Raw genomic sequence first — 16,005 nt, forward strand, 5'->3', positions numbered from 1 at the left:
TTGGGATGTGGTTTAGTGGTGAAATTGGCAGCGTCAAGTTTATGGCTGGACTTGATGATCTTAAAGGTCTTTTCCAAACTAAATGATTCTGTGATTCTCTTCTCGTTAGGCCTAGTGCTGATGCTTCCTGAAAGCCAAAAGTACTTAAGTTACTCTGAAAAAGGCACTAAGCATCTTTCTGGACTGAGGACATCATTAATAACTTTTTTTTAATACTGTAAACCAAAGCTAGAGTATCATTCCTGAGGTTTGTTGGATAGTTACATGTCTGTCTCACACATACAGTTGTTGCTCTGTATCAAATACCAAATATTTGTAAACTACATAAAAAGAAAGGGGATAACTTTTCAATGCTTTTGTATTATCAGATAAAATTGTTTTGGGGGATACAGTGAGGCTTTGAGCTGAGTATCTCTGCTAAGGGGTCTCAGTAGTCTGTACTTTGTATTCCTGCTCCACACCAGGCAGTTGCACCCAGGTTAGCTTTGCAGCAGCACCTTCTGGGTGCCAAAGGCTGGAAGGCCAGGGAGGCCCCTTCCCTCTTGCAGAGGGGATCAAAGAGCAAACCCCCATTCATGTCTTGTTGAGAGTGTCATGGCCATGCTGAAAATGTTGTCAGAGCTCCTGTGGTAGCCAGAAGCCAAGAGTGGAGCTAAGTTGAAAGTCTAGCCCAGAGCTGACATCACATATTCTTACTCAAATCTTATTTCTTTTTCCTTAGTTTTGGCATTTACCTTCTGCACATTCTCTGGGCACTTGCAAAATCTGCCATTTTAAAGTTAAATATCAAAACAAAATTTCTAAATATTCATTCTGGATTAGTAAAAGAAAAGGTTTCCCACAATTTTTTTTTCTTGCAGTCATTGAATCAGAAATATATGATTATTTGTCCAAAATTTAAATCAAATATTCCCAATGAGTGTCTCAAACGCCAGGGAGTAACCACAGATTATATCTGACAAGTTATCCTGACTAGAAAATACTTTTATGAAAATTATACTTGACTAGCAGACACAGCAATGGGCAGAAAAATTGGAAAGCTTACTCAAAAAATTCAGCATTTAATGACCTGGTTCTCAGGAATATGTTAACTCCATTGGGAAGGCCTAACTCAAATTAGTTGTCTCCATCCCTGCAAGATAGTCTAATCAAATTTTTTTAAAATTTGTATTCCAAAGTGAAGGCTTCCTGCATTCCCTCTTATCTGGTATTTCATGAAGTAACTACATGGAGGCTTCTTTGAAGACAGGTCAAGTAAACAGAAGTATGCAAAAATCTATATAATTGTCATGTGCTTTTTCAATGGCAATACTTACAAAATTTTATGCAGACAACTAAGCTGACTTCATTTGCTCATCAGATTTTTGGCATCACTGAACCCACCTCCTCCATTTTTGTATTCACTAATTATACGTGCCAAGGTGCCTTTTTTCTTTAAAAAACAAACAAACGTGGTCTACTTTTTCCAAGTCATTTGATGCATCAGCAAAAATATGCTAGATGTAGGGAAATGACTGGAGGTGCTCATTGACTGACCTATCTGGTTGGCCTAATGAAAAGTGATGGTGTACAAGATGGGGTTTTGCAAGAAACGCACCCACAGAAGCAGAATTAATTCCATTAACATTTAATGCCAATTAGCAGTTTCCTGCTATCCAGCAGCAGTCTCCATCATGCATATAAGATCACCTACTATTCAATATGCAATGAGATTTCATGTTTCCACTATGCATTTTTATTCTACCACCTAATTAAGGCTAAATTCTCCAAACATTTCAAGCCCCTTGTGTAATAATCAGAATAAGAAGTCCTTTGAAGTTTTGCCCTTAATGTCACAACAGGAACTGCTGGGTATTGGAGGCATCAAAATCGGGTCTCATCCTCTTTGGAAACCCTGACTCCAAATGTCTGGGAAGTGCTTTCATTCAAGTGCCAAATTCTGTGTTTTCTGGTCTGCTGTACAAACCTTTCTCTGGCAAAGCAGTCAAAAAGCTCCACAAGAGAAGTGAGGCAGAAGAAAAGCAAAACCAAATGACACCAGAGCAAGTTACAACTCTTATTCCTGTGCATACATTTGATAATTTTAAAGTCCTATAAAATTTGGTTTGCAAAGAAAGAAGATATGGACTATTACATAAATGAGACAAAAGAGCCTCGTAGGTTTGTAGCCTACTGTGTTGAGGGCATTTCTTATTTCTAGGGACATTACATCAATGTCACTGTGATGAGATAAGTACCTCAGGTGCCCCATGGCTTGCTGGGATTGTAATTACCTTGCCAATATAAATCCAGTTTTGGTTATATACTTTGTACTCCTGCAGAGAAGTCTCTTCTGCATGACTCTGTATTTATAGTCTGAAGCTGGAGAAGTCTGTGAATTTTTTTTTTCTCTTTTGCCAAACTGGAGTGGTTTTGGAGAACAGAGAAAGTACTTTTGAAAGAATGTGCTCTGAAATACATTTACATTTAGCCATGCTTTAGATTTTGTTGGCAAAACAGCTTATACATAAGACTAAGTCCTGTAAATATCAACAAGTATTGTTATAGTCTTCCCCTTCCTTTCATGTTGAACAGAAGAAATTTGGCATGGCTGTCATTCTCTGGAGAGTCCTCCATATGAGGAGGCTCTTTAGCACCTTAGCTGTTTCTAAAATTTAAAGCTTAGAGGAATCTCACTGATTCACAACTGATCTAAGACAAGATCATTACAAAGGCTAAAACAAGATAATTAAAAAGGCTTTACAAAAGTTTAAAGGCTTGTATCCATACCTCTGGACTTATAGAAAAAACAGCTGGCAACAAACAAAATCTTTATGTAGCAAACTCCAGTTAAATTCCAGAACACTGGAGCATTTACGAAGTTAAGTCAACCACAGAAACAGGAGCATCCAGCTCTAGAAAAGTTTTGGACAAGAGCAGTTTGCAGTTTGGTTCTGCTTTCAATCACAATTCATTTTTCTCTGAGAATTTCCCTTGAGAATTTCACTGAAGACTTCAGCCACAGGCTGGTATTACAAGCAGTTTAGTAGAGCAGTCAATTAAAAACCCAAGGTTAGGAGCCTAAACAGCAAACCAGAACCCTGTATTTCTTCTGTCTAATCACAGATCTAGGCAAAAGATAAGCTGGTTCTTGGTGCAACCCATTTTGGAATATTCAGGGCTCAATGACTGTTCCTTTGGGCTTTTCTCTTAGCTAAGCTTTGAAAACAAACATTATATGAAAGAAAAGAGATTAACGGGATTTTCTTGATACTCCTCCCAGCAACAACACTACTGTTGTTTTTTCATGCTTTTTCCACTGGACCACAGATAAACTCTCTGCTCCTTATTCCCTTATCTTACACCATCTAACAGGCATCTCACCCTTCATACTCAACTGAAACAAAGCTCTTCCTTTATGCAAAGGCTGTTCTCCTCTGCTGTGCCACCAGTCCAACTTGCTTGATTATCTCCTAAATACAAACAAACTTCCAGCCTGGCTCTTAACCTTGCCTGACACTTCCTGCCGTGTCCCCCAGCTACCAGCCAAGGGACAATGTCATACAGGAAAAGATGAACTGACCCCTCTCAGATCTACTCTGCTTCTTATCAGCGTTACTTTTTTCTCCCCTTTCTGCTCTGCCTTGCACACTGTCCAAATAAAAATCCCAGACAAGCCAGACTGGTGTATTTTTCAGCCAGCTGAGTATCTCAAATCATAGCAATATAAAATTAAAAGTTAGATGTTGAAGTTATGGCCTTTGGGTTCATATTTTTTCTCAAAACAATTCCACTTTCCAGGCAGGGTAAGAAAGTCAGAAGCAGGAGTGCAGTCTGAAAACACAAGCCATTAAATATTAACATTAAATGTTAAAAATAAATATGGGTAACCTCAGGTTTCCGTAAGCCCTTTCTTTTTTCTGACCCAGTTATCTCACCCACTCCTAGACTAACTAAAAGTTTCATTCCTGATGTGAAGTATGTGCTGATGCATTTCATCTTGGGGCTTGTCAGGCAGATCCAGCAACTTTGGGTTCTTCTGGGCAGGTGCAAACCTTGGAGACTTCCAGCTGCACCAATCATTCAAAATTCCCTCTATAAACAGTGTTTTTTCCAGTTATGGGCTTAAGGAACCTGCAGAAAACCCCTCAAAACTTAGTGTGTTTTTCAGCACAGCAGTGCTTGTGAGAAGATGCCCTAGCATGTGCAAGCAGAGCAAATAATGCTTAAAATGAGAAATATTTAGCAAACTTATTCATTCTTTCAGTGTTGAAATAACACTTTTTTTCTGGTTGGGGAGCAAGGAATCTGTTTTATCCTGACAAGTTCATTTGGATATCATGCACTATTTATCATCATGGGGAGATGTGGTCAGTTCCTCTGGATCAATCCTTCAAGCAAGATTAGCTGGAACTGCTGTGATGTATATAAAAATGAATTATAATCAATTTACTGCCCATTTCTGCCACCTTAACTGAGATTAATGTCTAAGCAATGATTATTTCAAAGAGTACATAATTCATTTGAATGTTCTTGGTTATTTTAAGAGCTCTATATGGAAAGTTAGTACATGATGGAGTTTGTAAAGAAACAGCATTTTGGTATATATTTATTTTACTAATTCCAGAATAAATCAGTCCACAGATGGAATGCAGTCAGATGATGTGTTCAAGAGCATCTCTTGCATGGCCTTCTACAGCCTTTTACCACAAAAGAGCTTGCTGAGAGGAAGACAGTGATGGGTCTGGGTGACCAGCAAGGTAGAACCTTTCCAAATGCCAAACTAATCAATGGAATACTAACTTGGTAGCACCCTTCACAGAAAATAATAGTTAGAGAATATCCTTTTTATAGGACAGAGACTTCCTGTTGCCTGCTGCAACACATAGGCAGTTAAAAAACAGGTTGTCCATAATCATGAGGGTCTGGGGAATTCAAGGTGAAGAGCTCAGATGCAAAGAGACACAATCCCCAGGCCTGCAGTGACTCCAGCTAAGTATTGTGATCATAGGGAGCATATGTTTGCCTGAGAGCTGTCACTGTGGAGCACGCTCCCAAGTCAAAGGCTTGGAAAAAGAAGGGACATCAGAAGACTGAAGATTTTTTTCCCCCTGAATTTGTTTTTCACACAGAATTCTTGCTCCATTCTATTTATGATTGCAAATAAATCCATGTAACAGGATGGTCTCATACAAATGGTTTTCATTTTAAAAATATAATAAATCTGTCTTCTTTTTCTATTTGTATTGTTACAAATCAGTTAGGATAGTTAGTATATTAAATGTACAAAGGAAAAAGCTAGGATATATGGCAGTGCTCTGACACACAGTCAGGGTACAGGAGATGCCAGGGAAAAGTTAATATGATTTGATTTCAAGCTTTTAAAAACAAGCCCAGTGACAGGAAGGAACTCTTACATTGTTTTCCCATCATCTCCAAGGGAAACATTAAATACATGTGCTAGTTTCTTAAATTATTTAAAGGAAACAAAATCACATGTTCTTGCTAAAAGCTTGACAGTAGAGTACAATAGATGTGCTCAGACAAGAGGAGCCTGTAAATTCTGCAAACCATCACATACTGATAAATGTTTCTGGGCAAGCAGCCACAAGAGGAAATAGGATTTTTCACTGATAGCATCTGTCAACAGAAGAACAGTAATCACGTGGCTCGTGATTAAATTTAAATATAAATATAATGGATGAAATCTACTGTAATTGCTGTGTAGCTAGAAGTATTTACACAAGTATGATTCTAGGTGATTTAACACAGCAGCACAGAACTCTCTTGGAAAATCCACAGTTTCCATTCCCAGGGCAAGATATATAAATGGTGTAGTACCTGCTTCTGCTGCTGCAGTAACTCTGCAGTCTGCAGCTGTGGTCCATGATCAGTGCTCTCTGTGGTGGGATGCTGGGAGAAATCTGCCAGTGCAAACACAACATCCTCTTCCTCCTCCTCTCGCTCTGCATCATTTGCCTTCTGCTCAGGCTGAATGCTGAAGTCTGGGAGGGCCTCAGGGTGCTCGATCTAGAATGCAAGAACACAGGAATGCAAGAACACAGGAATGCAGGAACATAGGAACACGCTTCTGCCATTTACCTCTGGGGCCAGAAATCTCCTGAAGGACTAAGGGAAGGGACTGCATCTCTGTGGTGGCATATATTGACCCCAACTCAGGCCACAGAACTGATCTTTGGGTGACACATCACCTACTGAGTTTGTGAACACACCACTATGCAGGCCTGCAACACAGGGGATTTATGCAGCTGGGATGGGTCTAATGTCACATGATATAATCCATCACACATTAATCAAGAACTATAGAAGACACTGGTGTATTGTGTGATGAAGTAATGGAGATTAGGAAGTATCCAAATCTATCATTTTATTTTCTGCAAAGTGTAAGCAAAACATGGCTCCAATAAAACTGGGCTGGTAATAAATTAACCAGTTAAAAATGGTTAAAAAATCCAAACAGTCAATAAATGTAAGCTTTTAGGTATTAGAAGATGAGCTAATTTACACAGAAGCAAATTAACATAGCTGAAGTAAAGTAGAAGCAAATTATTTCTAAATAACAACCCATCTATTGTTCCTGACTCATATTACCACAGCAGATGAATCTAAAGATGTTCATCAACCCTTTATCAAAGAATACAAAACAGTGGAGTATTCAGCTTAAGCACACTCTGACCAGACCTGAAAGGTTACTTGTACTGCCATGCAGCAAACCTTGAAAAACACTACATATAAAAGGACCAGAAATATTGAGAATAATTACTTTGTTGCTTACCAAATGGCTTCAGAATTGCATGAACCTGCAAAACAAATCTATTGTTCTCAAGAATTTGGTGAAAAATGTCAGAATGGGAAAACTTTTTTTTTTTTTTCTTTAGCTAAGAAGCAAATGGTAATCCTGGGTGTGCAACTCAACACTTCCTTCACAGTGCATGTTGGCTGGCAACCACACCCCTGCTGAGATGTGTCAGCTTGGGGATTCCAGGTTGTTATGTACTTCCGAAATTCCTGATCTTGATTTAGCCTCTACTTAGAAAAGCACCATGATGACGACTGAAGTACTGCTGCTGACGGCGACAGACGTGTGATGGAGAAGGGGAACAAATAAGCATGATTCACTGTAAGTTCCCACATGAAGCTGTATAGTTCTCCTGCCAACACAGAAACAGAGCTTCCCTCCATCTGTATTGCTGAAGGCTTTGTAAAGAACACACTGTGCACAGGATGAGAAAAACAACAGCACTCAATCCATCTAAACAGATTTGACTCCCTCACCTCGCTAATGTGTTTTTTTTCTTTCAAAAAATTACTCAGGAGTCATATCTTTGAGACCTAATTAATTTTTCATTTACTCTGTGAGAGTATTTTACGACCAGCTGTTTGTACTAGTTAAGGGTTTTGCTTTAAAGATGGGTGATCTGTAACATATCATGCAGAATATAGTTCTGCACAAGCCAACACCAGCTTTCATATTTAATTTGAATCCCCTTTCAACATATGTGCAATTTGAAAGCTGCTGGTGCCACACCATATTTCAAGTCTACACTTGAAGAAGGGACATCCCAGTACTCTTTTGGGTTATTAAGGTGTTATTAAGTTACCTCTAATGTGTCCTCCCCTTCCTCCTCCATTCGCTTGCCTTGCCGCCAGTGTTTCAGCAGCCACTTCAGTTTGACATACAGGAGAAAGGTGTCCTGCTTGAAATGCCTGAGTTCCTGCTGCAGCAGATTTTTCTCCTGACTCCAGGTCTTCTCCTCCAGTTTGTTCTGCAAAGTCAAGCTCTGCACTTCCAAGTCTTTTCTCCGCAGGGTCTGCAGATGCTCCTCCTCCAGCTTTAATGGAATAACAGGCAACATGTCAACAGAGGGGTGTCCTGGGGCAGTCTCCAGGAGTTGTTCTTCACTGGGTGAGACAAACTGAAATCTCTAATTTTCACCAGTAGTGAGCAGCTATTGAGTTTGGCTCAATAAGTTCTTCAGCAGTTATGACTGCTGAGGAAATTAGAGGATAGCAGATGATAAGCTTTTCTTAGATAACCATATGAAAGTAACCTGCTGTGGAAGTGGATATGTACTTCAAAGATGCACAGGAGTTCTGAAGCTGGTTAAACATTTTACACCACTCATATTTTCCTCCCTCTCTTGATTGTATCTCTGCAGTAGGTTCCCAGCAGAGGCACCAGCCCACGCTGCTGCACATATCACACCTATTAAATGCATTTGCAGACATTTGTACAAGGTGGGACCACAGCTGCCCTTCCCTGTAGACAACCTGGAATATTTGCCTTGCAACTTCCCCCCACAGGCACAGGTTCAATCTGTCCACAGTTGGTACATTTCCCTCTGCCTCTGGAAGGGCAACACTTCTGAAGAAAACACCTCCAGTACCTCAGATACCACTACTCGTCCCTCACTTCTTGCAGTTCATACTTGGAGGCATCTGAATGATACCACAGCAAATAGTCCCTCATTCTGTCATGACTTTATCTGGGACACAAGCAGGAACTGAAGACACAGGAACAGATTGCTACCCAGCATTTGACATGTCTCAGCCTTAGTACTAAAATCACCAAGAAAAGCTCATTTTTTAGAGGACATGTATAACTACACCTGCTTCAATGCAAGGCCACCTGAAACATCATTCTTTAAATGTGACCTTCCCTCAATATAATAAAAATCAAACCATGGCATGACCTGCACCCAACAGAACTTGTACAAGTTAGTTGCACAATATCTCATATTGTGCGTAGATGAGAAAGTGTTTCCACTTCAACCAAGCTGTGGCTTCTTCATAGATGAAGAAAATGCAGATGGAAAATGAGTACAGAGTCACTGTTTACAGGCGCCAGTCTCTATTTTCCATTCTGCAGCTCCTTTTCCTGACCAGCTCCATAGATAAAATCTATGAAAGCCACAGTACACTTATGACCACAACAATCCAAACAACTGGAACACGCCCTGCAACAAACAATGCTCACACAAGAATAAAAAATATTTCAGGGATTAGGACTCCCTAGCAATAAATACTGCTGAGAAATACATGTTTGATTTTCATGGCAACATTGGGATGCTTCTGAAATAGGCTACCAGTCCATTTGAGATAGTTTCCTAAGGACTTGCCTGCCTTCTAAATGATGTGCTCCAGCATAATGCAAGTTTTTAGCATCTATGCTACTATGCCTTAAAAAGTTCCTGATTAAATTGAAATTATTTACAGTTGTGACTAGCTTAAATGTATACCTTAAAATGAAGTTTAAAAGCAGTCTGGAACAAAATTAGCCATAATGGCCCAAAAAAACTTACACACAACTCCTAATAACACTCATGGAGATTATACACTGCTAGCACACATCAATTTGATGTCATTAAACATTCTTAAAAATGAAAAAGTAAAAGAAGAGCTGATTTTAAATTTAGTTTTTACAGAAAGAAAGATGTAGATTTGATGTTGATGACCATTCTTTCACCAAATAAAGTTATGGTTAAATACAGCAAAAATCTAATTTCCACCAGAAATCCTGGAAAGTGATAAAAAAGGAACGTTATCAACAGAACGGGCATAATTTGGAAAAAAAATGAAGAATCCAGAAGATGCTTTTATTTTTCTATTTCTGCTGGCAATCAATATGAACAGCTAACTTTGATTTTGGTGCATTTTTCATCATTTTGACAAGCTGTTATATTTCAAATCCCTATGGTCATGAATTCTTGCAGAAGACCCTAGTGGAGGTAGATTCATAGAGTGCTATGCTTTTTCAATGGATAGCAATTGCAAAAGAAAAGAACTTTTAGAGACAGGCATAGCTTCCAAAAAGCTTTCACAGCTGAGGCAACTAGGAAGGAAATCAATTGACTGGTTGCCTTCAAAAGCTCCAGTGGAAAGCTCCTGTGGAGATCAACTGGAAATTAAAGCTAGTTATGAAAAAACAGAGAGATACCACTTGGGCATAAAGAGATTAGTTGGCACAAGGAAAAATTCTTTACAGTATTCAGCAACAATTATGCTGAATTTAGTCCATGAAGTAAATTTAAGAAGAAAACTTGAGTTAAGAGCCAAACAGCCTGCAGAAATTAGCAGCAGATTTTTTTCGCCCTAGGAGTTAGAGATCAGAAAATGATTGACTAATCTGTTCCAGCCTTCAAAAGAGCAGGGAGAGCTCATGTAAAAAAATATGATTTATTCACCAGCTATCAATAAGAAGATTGGAAGCACTGAGTACTGAGAAATACAAGAATGAATGTCCTGATTTGTTTCTCAGCTATGTGCGCATAGCAACTCCTCTGACTTCAGAAAAGTGCTGGATTTTCTATCAGCCAGGAGGAGTCAGGATAAGGTATGGAGCCAAACTGAGCTCCCAGAGATCAACTCATGCTTGCCCAGCTCACAGAGAGCTGAAGGGTGACAGAACTCTCCATGCAGTATTCCATGTCTCTACCATGATTTCCTGTGCATAGGGGAGGACAAAAATTCTCTCCACCAAGCAGAGAAGCCAGATTCACAACGGCAAAATGGGCTTGAGTTTAGATTTCCCCTGATTCCAGATTCTTCATTTACTCAGAGGAGGTCACACAGGCACAGCCATCAGGACACAAGTTCCCACAGTCCTGACAAACAAGGCTCACATCACACATCATGGTCATGCGGCTCTCCCAGCAGGTGGGGTTTGTATTTACCTGAATGATCCTTTCTGAAAACTTTTCTTGCTCCTCTCGGTGAAGTCTTGTCTCCTGCTCAAGCTGAGCCTGAAGCTCCTGTATCGATACATTCTGTACAGGTAAAACATGGGAATCCCTGAGCTGATCAGCAGGACAAAGGGAAAGGTTTAGCAGAAAATGTGTCTCGGGGGTTTAAAAAAAGAAAATGAAAAAGAAAAGAGCCACAGGACAGACATCTGCACGACTCAAGATTATCAATAGTTAAAACCAAAGCACAGTGTGCAAATAAATAACGATGTCCTAAATCTGTGTGGGAATTTCCTGTGTGGCTTCTTCTGGAAACTAAAGCTGGAATGCTGATGTTACATATTGGATATTCTCTTCAGGCCTCTGCTCTGAGTTTGCACTTGAATAGCTGAGACTCCTGTTTGCAGAATTATGTATTTGGTGGTGCATTTCTTCATCATAATCAAAGCTGTAAAATTTCAACACCTCTGCACAAGATGAATCCAATGCATGCATATTGAACCTAATTATTTATTAATTTGCAACAGTTTTGATAGGGCAGTTAATGGGATAGCATTTATTAAACCAAGTATACATAAGATCCCTTTCTTTGGCTACAAGACAGTTCTCTGCACAAGTCAAATTCATTCTGTGATTTCTACTCAAAATAATTACAACAAAAATGTCACAGTGATAAGCTGTGTGAGCCTGAGATCTGACCAAAATAATTAAGGTCCAATACTGTTTTAATCTTAATATCTTCAATTTTATGTTCTCATTAAGTTTAGCATCCCATCAACTTTAGTCCTGAAAGTTACTTAACTCAAAAATAAAGACCCAAGAAGGCAGAGTCAGATCTCATTATTTATACTACATTAATTAATCTTGTGGCACTTATATTTCTGATCAGAACTTTCTGTGCCCTTCACTTTGTGTCTCTCGCATTGGTGCCAAAACTGATTTATTTGTACAAAAGTGATGCTCGGCTGGATGCCATCCTCTTCGCGTGTGTGACCACCGAAAGCACTACAGCACCAAACTCCCACTTCCCAGAGCAAAAATGTACTTCATGACAGGGTTGCTTCTGGCTTCAAAGTGCAATCCCAAGTTCTCAGCTGGCCCACGTCCTGCGTGCTCCAGCCTCAGCAGCTGCAAGGATGTAACAAAGGTCATGGGACTGCTCTCCTGGGCTGTGTTGCCATTTCCCCAGCCCCTGCATCCACCTCCTCGCCACTCCTCCCACCTCCCAGAGCAAAGCCAGCAGCTGCTGCTGTTCAGGCCACACAGCCCTTGCTGGAACATTTTGATTATTCAAAATGTAGTTCTCTCTGGAACAGACTCTCCTCACCCATCCGCTAGGGAAAAATGAGATAAGGCAAATGGAAGTATCCCAAAAACTACCTGCAGGACCACACTCTGCTGAAAACCAAAGTGGACCTACACAGACTTTCTGGGCCCCATCAGTTCCTTCTTTACTTGAGTCATTTATTGACTTGTGCATGTCTGTTTTGTACCTGAGGAAAAGACACTTCCATCCTTCTGAAAGGTACACATAAAGTGACTAAGAGAACATTACCTGCCTTATCAATTTCATCTGTCTCTATAATGTGTCTGCAGACATTTTGTAGTGCATCAGGTCAAAATCTGGATTTGAAAAGAACTGCTTGTGATGGGATTTGTCAGTTTTGCCCAATCATTTGTAAATTCTTTATTTAATTCTCTCATGCAATATAGCAAAAATTACTTTCATCAGGAATTTCTGCATTATTTTATTCTGATCAGGCTTCCTTAGGAATATGCCAAACAAAAACCAATGTATCAGTTCATTAATGTATAATTAAAAACAAAAATCTGTTCCTTCCCTTTATGAATTCAAAATTATTAACCCATCCAATTTTTTTACAAATATGTAGCCCATGAAAAGCCAGATTTCAGGAAACTTCAGTGCTAGGATTATGTGGGAACTGTTGGAATTACTGAAAAGAAGTTATATATATCATGAAGGCAGATGCAGTATTACATGCATGCTAAGGCAAAAGTCACATCACAACTGCTTTGCCTCTTTAAGGACAATACATTTTTGTAAGTCCTAAAGTAAATTTAAGTTGGAAAGCAGCTAGGGAATGAATGCAGAGCTGCACACTTTTCCCCTTCCAATGCAACCTGAGAACTCTTCATAGTCTATAATAATTTATAATGGCTTTTCTACCAGATGTGTTGGGATAGCTCCACTGCTCAAATCATGGGAGGTAAGGCTGTTTAAGTGCCTAATAGATTGCTGCTAAACAATCTATTAGGATCATGAATGAATAATACTTATAAATGTATCATGTAATATTTGTGTATGCAGTTCAGGTACCTGATACTGCTCTGATGGATGCCTGGATGATTAAATGTGGAAATCAGTCCCTTATCATACAACCAGCAGGCTGTAGTCTGTGGCACAACTGTGGTTTTGTTTTGTAAGGGAACATTACTACAAAATGGACACAACAGTTGATAACCTGTTATATTCCATTGTTTGCTTCCTTTGTTCTCATGAAGGAGTGTGCTGCACGAGGAACAGGAGACACCCCGAACACCACGGCCACTGCACAATGTGCTGACACCACGGAACAGACACACACTCACTACAAGAAGACATACAAACACAATACCATGGGAACTACAAGCTAGTGCTACTCTACCACAGCACCACGGAAACAGCTGCACTTCATCCACAGCTCAACACCGACTAACAGCTTCCCATGTATCCCAGTTATTGCATTACCATACACACTGCCACTCCTGTCCCCTCAGACAGGCACTGCCAAATCCTTCTGCTCAGACCTTTTATCTCACCTGTTATCACTCCAGAACAAGCTAATCCATGCTGATGTCTTTACCTCAAGAGGATGCATCAAGAAAAGTCATCCTGGGGACTTCACCACCGCTCCCTCACTGTACCGACCCCTTTCCCCACCTTTTAGAGTGTTGACAGCTTTTTAGGTTACTTTGCAGCTCACACAATTCCACATATCTGCCATGACTTGTTTTTACAAGATTGCCATCCAAGACAAGGTATGGCTGGATTTTATTTGTCTGCTTTCTCCATTTTACTGTGGCTAATTGCAACCTCAATTCGCCTGCAAACGTAATCAATTTATATGCAACAACCGTGAACATGAAATTTCATGGAATCTTTCTCTTAAGCTTTTTTTTTTTCCCCCCAGAAATGATCAAACAAAATAAGGCCTGAGGAGGCAGGGTAGAATGATGCTCTCCAGCATTTGCGTGCAATTTGAAGCAAGTTAGAAGATGAATATTTTATGCTGCTCCTCTAAAGCTACATTATAATGCTTTGATATTTGGACCTTACATTTGAACACATAGTTTAAAAATTGCTACTTTTTCACAGATTGACAGCTGGCTATTGCATTTGTCAGAAAGAAGGTTCCGGTGCCTTTTGTTACACCTTTTACATGCAATTCACATCTAACTGAATTGGCAGAGGCTGCTTCTGAAGATGTATACTTCTTCTCACCCCTTAAAAATAGACGACATATATTTCATTTGCTAGTGTAGAATAGGCAGCTGCATGGTTGTTTGTCTGTGCTTATATGAAAAGCCTCTGAGTTTGGGAAAACACAGAACACTTCACTCCAAGTCTTTAAAAATCCATCTCATTGTATGGATAGTACATAAAGTCTCACCAAGTTCAGTTAGGAATCAAATATCCAGATTTACATCATAAAGGGTCTTTTAAGCCATTACACTGTCAACCTCTACAGAATCTTACATAGCAAGAAAGAATACAATACATCAAAGTAAATTATTCTTGCATCCCCTAATCTTGGTGGGAAGAAATAATCACAGCATCAGTTTATCTTTCTTCTTCCCACAGCTTTGCATTGGAGGAATAGTGAACATAAGACATGCAACTTTCTATGTGGTCCTTGGTTCTTGTTGTTGTTTTTTTTTTTACCAGAAGAAAAAAAGTCACAATGTGTAAACCATTCACTGTTTCCTTTCTGGAAAAACAAAACCTTGAACCGGAGAAATGCAAGTGCAAATTTTCAGCACATGGCTGGGAGCTGCTGCAAAAACCATCCAGCTGAAAAACACTCACATGGAGTTATGAAAATTGCACAGAAACAGCACTGGTTAAAAAATAGAACTGTCAAAATATAGATCAAGATTCTCCTCATACGTCCAAAATGGATCCATACAGAAGTTTTGATTCAAAGCAGGTGGTAAATTGACTTACCTCCGTTGCACATCACTGTATCTGGTTGGTCCGCACTTAACCCACTTAACCCATGCCAATATTCCTTATTGGCATGGTAAATAAGGAGAATGGATAAACATATTAAAAGGGCTTATATGCTATTCCTATTTTATTACTAGACCTTGTGGGAAACGTGGTTTAAGACATGCTCTCACCTTCTCCAGCCTATCTGCTTTTATTTTAAATCTCTGGTGACAATTCACTCCTTTTAAATGAATTCCCTTCAGTTGTTCTTTTTCCATAACCTATGAGTGTCAGAGATTTTATGGCATTTTTCTACACAGAACTAAATGTGTAAGTCTTTAAAAGCCATGTATGAAAACAAAATCTGAAATGCAAAGTGCTTTTGCCTTTGATATACAATTGTTCAGGAAAAGGCAGAACTGAGATCCTCTGAAGGAAGAGAAACAGGAGATATAGCTCCAATTTAGAGCATCAGATATCAAATGTACCAAGCCATATCTGGTCATTTGAAAGAGTGAAATTTTTCTTCTTCTGAATGTCTTCTTGCTTCTGAATTAACAGGAAGCAATTGCTTGAGAAAACTGCCTTTCCTTTATGGAAATTCCATTGGCAGAAATCACGAGGTGAAAAATTATTTACCATTTTTCCCATTGGTTTCTATTTGTTGCCATAAGATGTTTGGTCCATGCTACCTGTTTTAGTTTTCCTGTTTGTTTTAGTCAGGGCAATTCTTACTAGTTCACCTGCTTTTTCCTTGGATAGTAAAGAATGATTTCCCCGTCCCACCACAACAGAGCTCTGCTAAAATCATGAATAATGGATTGAAAATCCACCCCAATGGGCTCCAGCCTCTCACAACAGCAGCTGAAAGGCTTGTTTCAGCAAGAAAACAAAGCCCTGCTCTTAAGGCAATTTCAAGATATAATTTCCCTTGGACTGGGACTCTAACCCACCTCTTTAACATGCAAATACATTCTAATAATCCTGTTGCACTAACAACTCAAGTGCAAAGCCCAAGCAACAGCACATGTTTACAGTTAGGCCACAGGGTAGTTTCAAGCACATGTCTGTCTGCATTTATTGTACTTAATAAAACAATTAAGCTCCCATGGT

The 16,005-nt window shown here is 39.4% G+C and overlaps 1 protein-coding gene across 7 annotated transcripts in view; it reads right to left on the reverse strand.

Moving 5' to 3' along the window:
- The window catches only part of MTCL1 (microtubule crosslinking factor 1), a 102,872-nt gene that overhangs the window by 21,810 nt on the left and 65,057 nt on the right, over positions 1-16,005 (reverse strand). For 5 of the 7 annotated variants that reach the window (XM_071417288.1, XM_071417280.1, XM_071417298.1 and 2 more), the window contains 3 exons: positions 10,674-10,766; positions 7,602-7,832; positions 5,821-6,009 (listed from right to left, as the gene is read on the reverse strand). In XM_071417288.1, the coding sequence (XP_071273389.1) occupies positions 5,821-6,009; positions 7,602-7,832; positions 10,674-10,766 (513 nt within the window). Of the gene's footprint in view, positions 1-5,820; positions 6,010-7,601; positions 7,833-10,673; positions 10,797-16,005 lie in introns of all 7 variants that reach the window. The other 2 variants (XM_071417296.1, XM_071417313.1) reach the window with 2 other exon arrangements.

Source organism: Agelaius tricolor, unplaced genomic scaffold (genome assembly GCF_023055355.1).
Source record: "Agelaius tricolor isolate 1412-34295 unplaced genomic scaffold, bAgeTri1.0.p SCAF_2, whole genome shotgun sequence".
NCBI lineage: Eukaryota > Metazoa > Chordata > Aves > Passeriformes > Icteridae > Agelaius > Agelaius tricolor.